This window comes from Schistosoma haematobium, chromosome ZW (genome assembly GCF_000699445.3).
Source record: "Schistosoma haematobium chromosome ZW, whole genome shotgun sequence".
NCBI classification, from domain to species: Eukaryota; Metazoa; Platyhelminthes; class Trematoda; order Strigeidida; family Schistosomatidae; genus Schistosoma; species Schistosoma haematobium.
In genome coordinates, this window is record NC_067195.1 from 4,790,385 (window position 1) to 4,806,822 (window position 16,438).

The 16,438-nt window shown below is 38.0% G+C and overlaps 1 protein-coding gene across 2 annotated transcripts in view; it reads left to right on the plus strand.

Annotated features, from left to right (window-relative positions):
* Positions 1–14,991: 14,991 nt before the first annotated feature.
* The window catches only part of KCNH7_1 (Potassium voltage-gated channel sub H member 7), a 74,520-nt gene continuing 73,073 nt past the window's right edge, over positions 14,992–16,438 (plus strand). For both annotated transcript variants that reach the window (XM_051210239.1, XM_051210240.1), the window contains exons 1-5: positions 14,992–15,174; positions 15,208–15,438; positions 15,471–15,596; positions 15,631–15,726; positions 15,762–15,854. Coding sequence is in view for 1 of the 2 variants with exons in the window: in XM_051210240.1 (XP_051070210.1) it covers positions 15,099–15,174; positions 15,208–15,438; positions 15,471–15,596; positions 15,631–15,726; positions 15,762–15,854 (622 nt within the window). In the remaining variant the exon portion in view is untranslated. The remainder of the gene's footprint in view (positions 15,175–15,207; positions 15,439–15,470; positions 15,597–15,630; positions 15,727–15,761; positions 15,855–16,438) is intronic.

A 16,438-nucleotide genomic window follows, 5' to 3' on the forward strand; every position in this document is an offset into this window, starting at 1 on the left:
CGGTGGCTGATGAAGATATTCCCAAGACAGCTACTACTACACCCTTTGGCTTATTCGAGTTTGTAAGCATGCCATTCGGCCTGAGAAATGCGGCACAGACATTTCAAAGATTCATAGATAACCTACTTCGAGATATGCCATTTGCGCAGGGGTATATAGACGACTTGTTAATTGCCAGCCCCGATTTGCAATCACACGAACAGCATGTACAAGCAGTGTTGAAAAGACTGGATGAACATGGAATAAACATACATCAAAGTAAGTGTGTTTTCGGTGTTCAAACTTTAGAATTTCTCGGTCACACAATAAGCCCAGAAGGGATTAAACCTATCAAAAAAGAAGTGGATACCATCAAACAATACCCCATACCCAGTTCTCTAACACAACTGAAAAGTTTTCTAGGTCTAATTAACTTTTATCGCAGATTCATACCAGGTTGTGCACAATTAATGCAACCTTTGACAGATTCACTTAAAGGAAAACCAAAAGAATTCAAACTGTCTTCTGACGCCATCGAAGCTATTAAACAGCTTAAAGATAAACTGGCTCAAGCAACTACGTTGATATATCCGAATTCTCTTTCCCCACTTGCTTTGATGGTGGATGCTTCAGATAAAGCAGTAGGCGGTACCCTTAACCAACTGGTTAAAAACGCCTGGAAACCAATTGCTTTCTTCTCGAAAAGACTCGCTCCAGCCGAAACAAGGTATTCTACCTTCGGGCGAGAACTTCTTGCAATCTACCTGACCATTAAACACTTCCGACACATGTTAGAAGGTAGGGAATTTATAGTCTTTACGGATCACAAACCATTAACGAATGCATTAAAAGCGAGAGCCGATAAATACTCACCTCGAGAAGTCCGACACCTTGACTATATATCACAGTTCACAAGCGATATCCGACATGTCAAAGGTCAGGACAATCAGGCGGCAGATGCTTTATCCAGACTAGAAATGAACGTGCTACAGCAGTCTACAGTAAACTTCGAAACGTTGAGACACGAACAAGAGCAGGACCTAGAATTACAAAACCTACTTAAAACAAACAATTCAAGTCTTAATTTAAAACAATTCCCATCACCTATCGATGGTATTCTAATTTATTGTGACACGACCAAGGCAATGCCGCGACCTTTCGTTCCCAAAAATATGCGAAAGATGATATATGATAACTTTCATTCTTTGTCTCATCCTGGCGCAAAAGCTTCAACAAAACTAATCAATGCCAGATATATATGGCCGAATTTACAGAAGGATGTACACAAATGGGTTAGAGAGTGTTCAGCATGTCAACAATCAAAGATTAATCGTCACACAAATTCACCCATAGGTGTTTTCTCGCAACCAGATGCACGTTTTGCCCATGTGCATATCGACTTGGTAGGTCCTTTACCACGTTCAAACGGTTTTAATTATCTGTTTACATGCATAGATCGATTTACCAGATTCCCTATAGCCATCCCGATAGCGGACATCACAGCGGAAACAGTAGCCAAAGTTTTCATGCAGAACTGGGTAACCATTTTTGGTACACCCATAACAATAACGACGGATAGAGGAGCGCAATTCGAATCCGAACTATTTAATAACTTGGCTAAACTTCTAGGCTCCAATAGGATACGCTGCACTGCATATCATCCTCAGGCTAATGGGATGGTAGAACGTTTTCACCGTCAGCTAAAAACCGCCCTTATATCTCACTCAAACCCCAATCAGTGGACAGAATTCCTACCGTTAGTTATGTTGGGAATACGAACATCTGTCAAAACTGACGCACAGTGTTCAGCTGCGGAACTGGTTTTCGGAACAACTCTGAGACTACCAGGTGAATTTATTAACCCTAATACTAACAGTCAAAAACTTAATTTAGAAAATTATGTAGATCAACTACGGGACCACATGTCTAAAATTAAGCCGATTAATACTCGTGAACAATCGCGCGCCGTATATATACCTAAAGACTTAAGCAATTGCACGCACGTCTGGATAAGATGTGACAAAATAAAAGCACCACTCAGTCCTCCATTTGAAGGTCCTTTCAAAGTCGTCTCAAGAAAATCTAAATATTTCGTGATAGAAAAACATGGAAACATCGACACAGTAAGTATTGATAGGCTAAAGCCGGCTTATCTAGATCATGAACCACCATACGTGTTGTTAGATCGTTTAACTGACAAATCCATTACGGAATCGAAATGTAAAGATAATAAATCTTTACAAATGACTAAAACGGTTCGCTGGGCACATCCAATTAGTCAGTCAAGGATGTTGACAGTTTCGGCTGCAGGATAAAATCTAACCACGCAGCTAATCACACCCTGCATCTACTTAAAAATAATTTTTTCACCTCATTCCGTCTCACCGACAACTCCCCAGACCTTTTACCTTTGATATATACGTGTTATGTTAAATATTTTTTTTAAAATACTGGACACATAAGCTAGGTATTCCGCAACGATGGCTGAGGATTTTAATCAAACTCATACAACTAACACTGGCAAATACAACGAATTCAAAAAGCAACCCAGGCGAGTTTTATAATTTCTTTTTCTGGTTAATTAACTATGTTGGCTGTACTTCTTATATATTTATATACATTTTTCACGTAGACTGGCTATACATATATACCATATGAACTACTTCTAAAAGTTTTCGGTTGAGGATATGTTTAGTAGCTTGATACGATTAATACTACCATTAATAAGTAGTTTTCTAGACAAAACATTTTGGATTAAACCATAGTCAAGTACTTATTAAAGTTCTCATCATTTTTTTCATGTTTAGGAAACTTACGTAATGACTTAACCAGTTTCCCTGCAGCATGCTTTTTAGTGTGATCATATAACCCATCTTTATTGGCAATATTCAGAATTTTTTTAATTTCTGACATTTAAGAATCAATAACCGTGAAGATATAGTACAGTGCGTTACTGTAAGGTTACTATGTCAGCCGCATTGATTCCACATACCTAATTTTAAACAACTTATAAGGGAACTGTTTAGTAATCATAACATTGAACTGACAATATGAATATCACGACTATGCTAACGTTAAACCAATTATTATTAGTGGCCCATACAAAGTCCTGGAACTTAACATTAGCGTTATAAAAAAGACATTTTATGTCAATAACTGACATATATATATATATTCGTTAGTTCAAATATAACGTAAAATGGAAATTTACTAAACTTGTAGTTTTTTTTCTATAGTGATAATATTCATGTAAACAAAGAACTTATACTTTTCCAATATGGCACTTTGATATATCAATCTGTCCTCTTGTCATTTTTTCTCTCATATGTGCGCGACTTACGGGCAACAAACATCGTATTGAAGGTGGGCCTGGTGAACAAAAACGCAGGCTCCACACGCACTCGAACCTCTGCCCTCCTGAATGCTAGACCGCGTGCTTAGCCGTTAAGCCACATCAGACCACGGAGAAAGTGACTTCAATATTTCCTTACACCAATTAATCACTCATAATACTAATGAGTAATAGGACTTACACACTTCTGAGGTGCAAACCAATTCGTTACTTGGATGAATTGACGATATATTGCTTCAATATATCATGCATACCTAAATCAAACAAGAAAAGGGTATTTGACACAACTGTACTCTATCCGCATACTCTACACAATGTTTTTTGCTTCTTAACCATATATTCCTTTCCTTTTCGTGGAGTATTCTGATGCACCCTTGGTTACGCACCTAGTTGTAGAACGCGGTCGTCACAGGCTCAAGGTCACGCGTTTGATCGATTTTGTTAAAGAGTCCAACTTCTAGCAAGTTTACCCTTTTACATATATGCATTACAAAAGAGTGTTTTTTTTGTTTTCATGGTTTTTCGTGCACAAGATATCTACACTATGTCTATTCTCTTCCAGAATACTAATCCGTTCTGGAGACCAAGCACTTACATGGAACCGAACAACTATCAATTACATTTATGTATTTCCATTTTGTATCTTATTATTTTATGCAGACAGTGGAGCAGTTCTTCAGGTTTGCTTGATTTTCACCATTACCTTTGAAGTAGATTCTTCTTTACTTTTTACTTGAGGGCGACTCAAGAGGCAGGTGAGTAAACACCTGATAGCCGGTCTGAGCACGGAAAAATCGTACCTCACCAACATGGTGTTGGGTAGCCCGCTCGCGGCACTTCCTCAGATATTTTTATTCCACATTCTCACACTTTCTCTTGAAAGCACGCAGCAGACCGTCGTCGATAGTTGTAGAAGAAATCATATGCTACAAAATAAGATGACAAGCTAGCGAAGAAGAGACATCCATGGACTATCGTTGACAGCGTCAGTCGTCACTGATTGTAAGTCAAACAGTGAGGGAGTTGATAATTTTCCCTTGGGATGAGAAATAGAACTAAGGTGTTTTCGATAGATAGGTTAATCGAACCGACGTTCCTACGGAAGTCGATTCTAGGGGGAAGCTAATGTAACAGCTTAGGTTGGTTGGTTAAGAGTTGACCCCAAACAACCAAGTATATGCCAAAACAGTATTGTTCAAGTATTCATTCACTCCCTTGTTTTGTATAAGCGTTATATTCCCTATTATCTTATATTGAATGTTGAGAGCCTTTGTTTGTCTGAACAGATAATCCCACGCTCCACTGTGACTGCGCTAAGATCGAAATAAAGACCTATTCACTACTTGTCTGGTTTCTTCTATCAATAGCACGAGGGTTACCTATAGACACGAAAACTATACCTGGCTGGCCGTTTACTACTACAACATTATCAGGCTTATATGAAGTTATTTTACTGTTGTTAAACATAATTACTTGTTTAGTGGAGACATCATTAGCGCCTATTGGGGTAGTATTTGTTTAACCACTAATTTGAAGCCTATCGTTGAAGGACATTCCTCAGCATAACGCTGTGCTGCTTGCTTAGCTACTGCGAACCCACTACGCACGGAATCCTTAATTTGTCTCATATAAGACTCGAATGGAAAGGCTGAAAAACTATCCAAATGTCCATGTGCACAAACGTCGTCAGGGATGTGCTGTAACGAATGCACATTGTAAACTAAGTTTTCACACCCATAACACCATTCGTATTCATTCAGGAAGTTTAGTAAATCTATTTTGACGGTTTCTACAACAGTTTTATGTAATTTGGGATGTGCAAGCAGATACATGGATAACGCTAAACGCCGGAAATTAAGATAAAAAGGTTGTGGCAATGTTTTTTCAAGAATCACCGGGCCTAAATACAGAAGGAACAACCTACATTCAGAAGCTTTCCATGCCGATACAAAGTCTAGTGTACGGCATTTACGGGGAAAGTCAGAAGGAGTACTTGCCACACAACCGGATATTAAATTATTTATGTCTCTAATTACACATGAGTTAAAGTTCCTCGAGGAACGGATAGGTAAAACATTTTGAGGGACTCTTGAATAGACCAGCCCAATTGAATGCACTGGACATTGAAGCAACACACACAGACCTTCCTATAGATGTTACTCCACCAACACTCGAAGAAATCAGGATAGCTGACAAACAAATCAAGACTGGGAAATCATCAGGACCTGGCAATATACCAGCTGAAGCTCTGAAGTCAGACGTAGAAGCAACTGCAATTATGCTTCACGTTCTGTTCAGGAAAATTTGGTGGGGAAGAACAAGAGCCGACAGACTGGAACGGAGGATACCTCATCAATATAACAAAGAAAGGAGACCTGAGCAAATGTGGAAACCGCAGAGCCATCACACTACTATCGGTACCAGGAAGGGTTTCCAACATTGTTGAATCGGGTGAACCCAGACAACCCAAAAAGGGGAAATAAAGGCGAACAAAGGGGAAATAAAGGGGTAAATGCTTTGGTAGCGAAAGGGGAAATAAAGGTGAAATAAAGGAGAAAACGCATCAGAATGTCGCCTTTTTCGCCTGTCCGGGGGAAATAATGCGGATTTTCCCCTTTTTCGCCGTTTTGTCGAAAAATTACCGACTTATCGCCTAAATATCCGCTGAATTTGCGAGTTTTCAACTAAATTTCCGCCGAATCACCTACTTATACGCTTAATTGTCTACTTTTCGCCTAAATACACACATAACCTCCTATTTTCCATCCATTGACAGAACCCCAAAGGTCTCCTATGTTCGTCTTTATTTTCAACAACAGACCAAAATATATCTGCCATGCAGTGGAAAAGCGGTACATTTTTTCAAAATTTTATTTAACAGGAAAAGCGTATTATTGTACAACACTAGAGCAGAAGCTTAAGCATCGATTGTTTTGCATATGCAATGCAATTGCTAATTCATTGTTATTTGAAATTACCTGAAAAAGAAGGAACAGGTTATGTTTTATTTATAAGGAATGTGCATTCAAGCAAAAGTTAACTGAAACTCAAACACACATTCTCAACACTTGAACAGTTTCCCATGTAAGTAAAACAGTAAGCTGTTTGAAAAAAAAAATCTTTATTGAAATCTTGGTAGAACATGAAAACAATTGCACGGACTATTCAGAATTGAGGTAGTCCTCCTGTGAATTCTGAAATAAAAAAAACGAACAAAAGAAGTCACAACCATATCTCAATGACATGCTTTTGCACAGCTAAATACTTGAAGCTGAACTTACGGTTATGTTCGTTAGTATTGTTGACTGTAACTATAGAGCCGTAGAGAAGTTATCACTTTAAATTAGTACATACCGGATTTTCTTTTCTTCTATTTCGTTTAATCATCTTGTCTCGGATGTCCTGAAAGTAACCTTGTGTCGCTACGTCGTACAGCTTACCAAGGTCTTTCTCGTTGACAGAGGATGACAAAAAGCGATGAGTTAAGGCACCTGAAGTTTAAGTAATAGATATAGGTTACTTCGTATGCAGCTGTAAAACGTGCATTTCTGTAGTGCTCGTTTTGAAGAGGTGCCAAGTAACGTGAATTTACTGGCAACCTCCGGTGTCAGCAGATGCGACAGAACAAAACGCATGGACGTTTTTGGATCGTCACCTGATAACCTAGTGGCTATTTTGGCGGTTTCTACAACACTTTTATGTCGTTAACGACTGTCTAGACACCAAACTTCGATATCAGCAGACTGGATTTCATAAGGATCGGTCTTGCACAAACCAAATCGCGATACTACGGGTCATAGTTGAACAATCAGTTGAGTGGAACTCTTCACTATGCATTAACTTCACTGATTATGAGAAAGCATTTTACAGTGTGGATTGAAGTATATTTCGGATCCTTCTTCGAAACTATGGTCTGCGTGGGAAGATCGTCAATATCATACGGAATTCGTATGACGGATTACATTGCAAGTGGTGCATGGAAGACAATCGATTAATGGATTGTCGTGACTGACTGGATTATGAAGACCTCGACACCTCAGAGGAAGCGCGGAATAAAATGGACAGTTCAATATCAATTAAAAGATTTGAACTTCTCAGATGACCTGGAACTTTTCTCCCATATACATCAACAAATGCAGATGAGGACAGCTAGTATAGCAGTAGCCTCTGCATCAGTTGGCCCCAGCATACACGAGGGATAAAGCAGGATCCTCAAATACAACACAGAACACCAATCAAAACACACTTCGTGGAGAATCCCTGGAAGATGTGGACACTTACACGTACATGGGAAGTAGCATCGATGAACAAGGAGAATCCGATGAAGACATAAAAGCGAGGATTGGCAAAACAAGGACAGTATTAGTACAAATGAAGAACTTATGGAACTCAAAACAACTGTCAGCCAACATCAAAGTTAGAATCTTCAAGGCAGTCCTAATGTACGGAGCTGAAACTTGAAGAACTACTACAACTATCATCAAAAGATACAAGTAACTATAAACAATCGTCCACGCAACATACTCAATGTCCGTTGGCTAAATATCATCAGCAGCAGTCTGCTGTGGGAGAGGACAAACCAGTTTCCATCTGGGGAGGAAATTAAGAAAAGACGGTGGAGGTGGACAGAACGTAAATTGTGGAAACCACCAAACTGAATCACTAGACAAGCTCCAAAATGGAATCCTGAATGGAGACGGAAAAGAGGAAGACCGAGGAGCACACTCCGTCGAGTATTGGAAGCAGACATGGAAAGGATAAATAGCAACTGGAAAGGACTGCCTGATCAGAGTTGGATGGGGAAGGCTGGTGGGTGGCTTATGCTGTTCGACGAGGGGTGTGTTAATTTCTTTTAATACGAACCAGCTATTCTTACTGCGTATTATTCTCGGACACTACTTCACTCCACAAGGGGCAACAGGCGTAAGCAAATAGTAATGTATGTTGAATTATTGTTTCTAATTAGCATTTCACACCATCGTCGTATAGGTATTCTGTGTCTGGTAATCCCCAATACTGAGACTTCAGTGGGTCGTACGGCAACGTCAGAATATAAAGATTTTAAGTTTTTGGTTGAAATGATATACTATGTACTTTCTGTTTCATCGATGAAAAACTGAAATGAACCAAGAAAAGTATGTAATCGTTTATGAATATAAAAATTACCTTTCGAATCAGGAATAAAGATGAATGATCTTTAGAAACACCCACCTTAATAAAATCTGAACTACAGGGGTTATCATCACCACTGGAACAGAGAACAGTAGTTTTGTAGTGGCACTGCATCCTAAGCACGGTCCTCAAAACTGAAAATGAGTTAACTGGAAACATAGGCTTCCAACGTGTAGCACTAAGAGGTCAGTAATAGTGGAAGCGGTAACATTCATTTGAAATTGATTGGTTGGATGGCATGGCTTTGCATTACAGGCATGGTCGTACATATGTAAAATACTTGTTATCCATTTTAAATAAACTGTACTATCTCCGGCCTAAATGTGTTCTTCCTCACGTATTGATGACTGTTTGAATACGGTGAGTCAGTGTAAACAATGATGTGACTTCCACGTAAGACCTCGTAGATTAGGCAGCTACATCATGACAAATCTACAATCTCAGAATTAGGTCTATTATTAGAGCAGTACTAATAACGAAGTAGACCACAAATCTACAGCTTTACGGAACAATTTGATGTGCCCTATTTTATCACACTTAAAGAACTTAGCATCACGGAAGATACATGAATCACGTGGGTGAAATTCGCCACCAGCTAAACATCTTTCATTACCGTTCTCATCTCTAACATGCTTAGCGACTCTTCGTTGAATCCCTTTTCATGTTTCCGTGTTAGTAGAAACGATTAATGAACAAACACGAGCTTGAGCGATCCTATAAGTGTAGTTCATCAACATGACTGAGCTACGTATTGGAAATCTCCACTGACTGAAAATCAAACTGTGTCATTGCCTCATACTTAATACATAAAGTTTTGATTTCTTGAAATCAAAGTTCGAGTTTCTTAACTAATTCTCTTTCTAAATTCGAAATGTTTATCTCGATAACCAAGCGATCACGAAGCTAAGTTCCCAATTGATCTCCGAAATCGCCTTTTTTGTAGCTTAAGTATAAGTTCTTTGACTTTATGATCATTTATGAAACTTTTATCTCTCTGCATTCAATGCCAGTACGCTTCACATGATTAGGTAGTAATTCCTTGGAAGATTCACATGACAATTAAAGGCTAGGTTCTTGAGAAGGTTATAAGCTTCTTTACTGATAAACGTCGGGAAATCAACCGTGAATTTACCATATTTAATATCTTTTTTAGTCATGCACCAGATTTCGAACCGCTCTATTTATTCATTAAAGTCATTTGTACTTGAATTATTATCCAACTGTTCAATACTGGACTCCATTGCCTCATCAACATGATAATTAGGAGTTTTCGAATCAATGTGCGAACTAGGAATTCCCGAGGAAGTGCAATTTAAGCCAAATAGAACTAGACGAGCACAGATAAACGCATTGCACTTGAAATTCGTAATCAGCGCTCTATCAGGCACAATGAAATCACCAGTTTGTAAAGATACCATAGTAAGATGCTCTGTCGCTCAACATGTGTGAAGCATTTGGTCACTTTTCTTGTGAAAATTCAGGCCACACTTATTCAAACAAGCAAACATGCTATAAAAACACAATATTAGGATATAATTACATGCTCATTCAGATTATCAAGTGTATGTATGCTATCCATCTGATCTAGCTGTATTAGTGTTTCATTGATTCTCAGTGTTTCACATATAGCTCAGTGGGAATAGTAAACATAGACTTATTTTGTAATTGTTCAGCAATTTGGAAGACTCTCTCAGTCTCCAACATTGTACGAGCATTCCATGTACCTAAATAAACGGTGGCTCTGGTTGTCAAAAGAGGCACCGGCCTCGTGACTTCAGAAGGAACTCGGCTTTCGTTATAAGGCGTCATACCTCTTCTAAGTGAATACGTTCTGACTTCCAGGGTAGGGTTTAGATGGTTTGAATGATTTTTTCTGGTTAGCGTTTTTTTAGCGAGTAAGTTTTTTACGGGATAGAGTCGCTAACCCCATGCCCAACCCTCCTACTTTATCCGGGCTTGGGACCGGCAGTAGCCCTCGGAGGAGGAGATTATTTTGTAATTAGGTCTTGTTATTAATCGGATGGTTTCAAACTAATGTGCTAATTTGTACGGAGAGTTTTTTGGTGGCTGGCACTGTGTCAAGCCAACATAGCTTATCCTAGTTTCTGGACAGACCAATTTATCCATTCTTCTCAGGCCACATTTTGACCTTGTTGGTTGTCCCTTCATTTAGTCTGTTTTTAAACGATCGTATGTGTGTTAATCATGTACTCTACTCATCACGTGTCTGTAAATTATTCTTGGTCCTACTATAAACATTTAGTTACGCCTGGTCAAATCGAGTTGACTCACCTCCACTGCGCATCACATAGTCTCGCCTCGGATTCTTCACCTCTTTTCTGTGATTGTCTGTCTGAATCAATGTTTGTATGAAGTATATGTGCTCGAAATTCACTCTTAATTGGCTTATTTCACTCCGTTATTTTGTAGCGAAGACTAAGCCGTTAAAGATATACGAGGGTTGGTGGCATTTACATTTCGATAACAATCATCATACGATTTAACTGGAGTCAGATATGGGGCTTTCGTGCCTGTAGGTAACCCTCGTGCTATTGATAGAAGGAACCAGACTAGTAGTGAATAGGTCTTTATTTAGATCCCCGCACAGTCACAGTGGAGCGTGGGATTATCTGTTCAGACAAACAAAGCTTCTCAACATTCAATATAAGATAATAGGGAATATAATGTCTAAGCAAAATGGGGAAGTGAATGATTACTTGAACTCTGTTATTTTGACATATACTTAGTTGTTTGATGTTGTTACGTTCAAGTATTTGCTCGTTCCCGTTATTGAAGTACGGTATGTCGATCTATTTGCAATTTACGAACCCAAATTGACAATAGAACCAAACTCCATTTTACGTACCAAAGTTTATTCGCAACTTACAAATAATCGACCCAAATGCCGTTCTAACAACAATAATTTTAACAATTGCAAAACAAACCTTCAGTTTAGTAGGTTCCCGGAGCAAAAACTCACAAATAACAAACCAAAAACAAAAGAAACCAAAATGTCCGAAAATAATGATATAAACAAACAAGTTCAGGAGTTGAGTAAAACAATTACACCTGAAAAACACAGTAAGATTACTAATATGCAACAAAAAGGTTTGAATCAGCCAAAAGTCTTCAGTTCTCTCGTAACAGATGTCAACTCTAAACTAATCAACTTAAGCTGTTACAGAGCCACTAATCATTCGAAATGGTGGCTATTTTCGAAATGTGTTTGTGGTGAAAAAGAAATGGCTTAATTCAGGCAAATGATTACCTCATTCATAAGGATGGATTAACTTTATTCAGACGAGTATATTGCATTGCTTTGAAAGTGACCTATAGTAATCGCAATTAAATATCGTTGCGAGACGGGACTCTAAAAATACACAAATAATGCGGCGGACCCAAGACCTAGGGTCTGATGAATAGCGTATAAATTCTAGGCCATTTAGCCGGCATCCTACAGCGTTTAATTTCAATCAATTTAGGAATTTGTAAGACCAGCTTCCATTTCTCGTGATGGATGACTGTCTCTTAATCGACATGATTAAGCTCTACAGACTGAAGATTCTATCTAGAACTCCATGAATTGTGTCCCGAAGTTAGTCAATAGCGAGTTTATTATTGATTGTCCAACCAAGTTCAGTCCATGTGTAAGTTGTGAAATTTTGCACTTTAGTTTACACATGTATTCTAATTAAAGTAGTATAATAATTATAACTGTTTGAATCTATTTGGTGACTAATAATCACCGAAATAGTGCAACCTAAAGCATGTAGAATTAGATAAGCACAACTGAAACTATCAAATTTGGATTTCGTAATCAGTGCGCAATCAAGTGCAAAGGAATCACCAGTTAGAACAAATACTAAAAAATGCAACTTAGCAAAAGTTAGAACGGCAAGATTATATATATATATATATAACTAAACTGGTCGTAACGGAAAGAGAAAGATGAAAATCCCTCTGCAGCTTCTTTGTTGAACAGTATTGTCATTTATTTGTTCCTTCTCCTTGTTGTGTATTTTAACCTTCGTTCCGATCTCGTTTAACCATATCTTTTGTTCTTCAGTCTTCCTCGTTCGAGCCTTTATTGTGTGATTTTGATTAAAGACTTATCTTTTGTTACCTAAGTTATCATTGCATGTTGCCGGACCATTGACAGTAAGGTCGTGTTTGACTAAGCTCGTGGTCCCGGCGTGGTTCAGTGTGCGATTGTTAACCTCTCGATTGTCTGCTTGGGAGGATTGCTGGAATCCCTGCGGATAGATATTTGATCCCATCTTGCTGGGAATATTTTTATTGATTCTCAGGTATCAAACCCCTTAGTATTAACTGTCTCTTTCATTGTTTAGTGCGCTACTTTGCGTTAGAGAAACTTCTGACTGTATATCACAGGCCGTATCGTTTGAGGTATTTTGTATTTTTGATGTAATTTGTTCTGTTTTCTAAATCAAAACCATTTATATTGAGCACAGAGTTTGTATTTTGATATAGTATAATACGAGTATCTCAAAAACGCGTTGTGAGCTATACAGAGGAACGTGGTCTGGTCTAAACGAATAAATTTTGGGTTCGTCAGTCCGTTGTTCCAACCGCGTATTGGTTGTTCAGTCGTTACACTGATGTTGAGTTAACAATCGAAGGTCCATGGCTGAAAGCAGATAACCTGTCTTGCTCGGGGACAACACTCACTTGTTGTCAGCGTTACCTGGGTGACCTATTGTATGGAACAATCATAAACACACATGGTTACAAAAATATTGATGCAGAAACTGAACATGATCCATTAGAACTTCGACCACTTTTTCGCAAATGACCTGCCATATAGAGTACTTAAACTTAATGAACTATGTAGCTGGGTTTTATCTGAACTCAAAACAAAAATCACAGTTATTAATAATGATGACTACAATTTATTCTCAATAAACGTAAGGTACACGTGGCATGCCGATTCACAGATAAGACCAAATTATGGACATAATTCTTCATTTTTTACTACCTCAGTAGTCAATATATTCTTATGTTTTTTATGAAAATGTCGTCGTAAATGTTTCCTTCTACCATCCGTATATGAGTCCAAAACTTGATGTACTCACTTACCAGTGCTTTTTTGAATCGGTATTTTCATTATTATGGTGTTGAGTTGTTGGGTAAGAAACCAATTTTTGAGCGTCAGTCAACTTGTAGCGATAAATAAATCCCCAAAATAAATAGCTCTGTAAGTCTTCGACATTGGATGCTGACCACATTAGTTTTAATGGACTCACCTAGCTGAAGGCGCTTGGTCATGCATCCGCACCAGATCACGAGTGGGAACGCCGTGCTCAACATCCCCTGCAATTGCTAGCTAGATTAAATCAGACGATCCTCGATATATTGATAACCTATCAAATATATCTTCGAACCTCCTCGCTTCTGTCTTTTGACTTCACTTGTTGGGTACGCTTCATATTAAGTGTTACAGGTTAAAGCGTTATCAAACTGCGAAAACCTGTGGCATCTTCAAACTTTTCAGATGTTCATCGACTCTGTGAACAGTCATACGATCCTGTCTATCCAAACTATTTTCACATTATTTCAGGACTATTAATGCATATTAAAAAGAAGAATACGTCAAACAACAAAATTATCGAATTTTGTTGTTTGACTACATTTTCCTTGAAAAAGCTTGGACCAGATTGCCAGGCGAAACGTTGGACTTACTTAAAATTCATTCGCTGAGATTTTACAAATATATTCTTCTTTTTAATGTCTCACATTAACTCGGCGCCCAAATATTGTGAAACTATCCGTTCAAATTTCGACGAAAGTTCTTATTTATTAATGCATATTCATGGTAAAAATGCTCTCAGTCGTCGCTATGTGAGACCATATATGGAATACGAGATTAAAAGAAAGGGGTATTGTATCAAGCACTAGGCGTATATTACAGAATAGGTTAAAGGGTTTTAGATAAAATCGCGAAATATTTTTGGACTCGTCGTACGATCAATAGACTGACATATCCTTATCTATATTCACCCCTATACCACAGGTTAAACGATCAGTAGGTATTAGCTTACTCCATACCTGACTATGCGTTTGACGTCAAAACGCCTATTTTTGATCTGTTAGGAGGAGATGTTCATTGATATCAAAAGAAATTTTAAATTGTTTTCGTCCAGAATCTCGTTTGTTGAAATACTGAAATTCTCCTACAGAACACATAGTATCAACAATCTTTTTCAAAAAGTTTCAGTAAAAATCGAATCCCAGCAACGCTGAAAGTTATAACGATCAGTACAGGTCACTTGACTCGCTATTCTTACCACATAATTCTGACATACCAATGAAGAGGCGATAATATTTTGTTCCTTCAGGTTTTCGAATGATGCTTTACTTTAATCGTAATAAACGCCATCAGCGAATAAAAAAAACTGTTGAAGTCTCACTACATTTTCTGATCCATTACTTGAAGTATGAATGACAAAAGGTCTGAATTTGCTTTTAACTAATTGACTATGAAGGTCGAAAACTAAGCATAAGTTCTAAACAGTCGGAATCACGTTTTTGCCTTTTCAAAGATATTATTGACTCAAACCTGTAGTGGTTTGTGATTATGCCCATTAAAAGGGGTCATATTGCACCACACAACACCTACATTGTAACTCTTATTAGGAATTTTGACTCTCAGTGTAAGTTTAATCAACGTTTTCCTAAGTTGTTAGATGAAAACTTTATCGTGGCAAATGCCACACTTCCTTCCAGACCAATTATATACTGTAGTGATGGGTTTTGCGAGCTTCTTCGATATACGAAGGGCCAGCTTATGCTCAAGTCTTCAGCTTTATCAATTTTCTATGGACCGGAGACTACTGTTGATTCGATGGAGACTTTGTTGGCAGCCCTTAATCAGACTAACGAGACGGAAGTGCTTATGAACCTTTATTCCAGAGACAGTAATTTCTTTTTGTTTTGTTACCAGTTTCAGATTGCGTTATATGCTTCCGCATTGTTGTAACTCCTGTTCGAGACGAGACTGGTGGGTTGCCACTCTACCTACTTTTTTTCAGAGAAGAGATCAATAACACACAAACCCTCGTGCAAATGAACAAAGGTATACGCTAAGTTAATTCCATCATTAACTGTAGGACCAGGTCTGCGCACAAAGTGGCAGCTAAAATCTTTTCGAGTAAACAAAAGCCCTAACCATATTCCGAAAAATCCCATTCGAACTAACATATCAAGTATTCACCTACTATTCTCAAAGTTCTATATTTAGAATCTACCAAACCTTCTGTCTTAGACGTGAGAAAGCATTTCAGAGATAAGAAGTGTGATACATCTGATTCGAAGCTGGGCACGGTAGGTGAAGGTAAGTCATTTCCAGCTAATTGTTAGCTAAGATTTGGAGCGTTTCCGTCATACGTTGCTAAAGTTCAGTTGAAAACATTTTAGCTTTCTGATCGAGTAATAATCAGCGTTTCTACTGTCTATTCAGTACTGTCCATAAATTGATTTATTATTTTTTACACATTATTATTATTATTATTATTATTATTATTATTATTATTACCTAAATTTCAATTCATTCCTAATAATTGTCTTGTGACTGAAAATAATTTGAAGTTTCATTACTTTGTTCTTCTCTTCTAAGGTGCAGTACCAAACTGACGGCTTTGTATACTAGTTTCATTGTTAATGAGTGATACTTTCACGGTCTATATTCGGTACTAATTTGCATCGTGCACAGATCTTCAGTAACATTTTGCTCTATCTGTTCGAGGCAGACTTTAGGTACTGAGTGTACCTGGTAGTTAATATACTCTTTTTCTTTGTAAAACTGCCTTCATTCATAGCAGTACTTTGCAATGCATAGTATGTTTATAAGCATAGTGGTAGCCAGTTTTATTCTTCGCCAAACAACTTTGGTCAGCCATCTCCAAATGACGTTCTGGA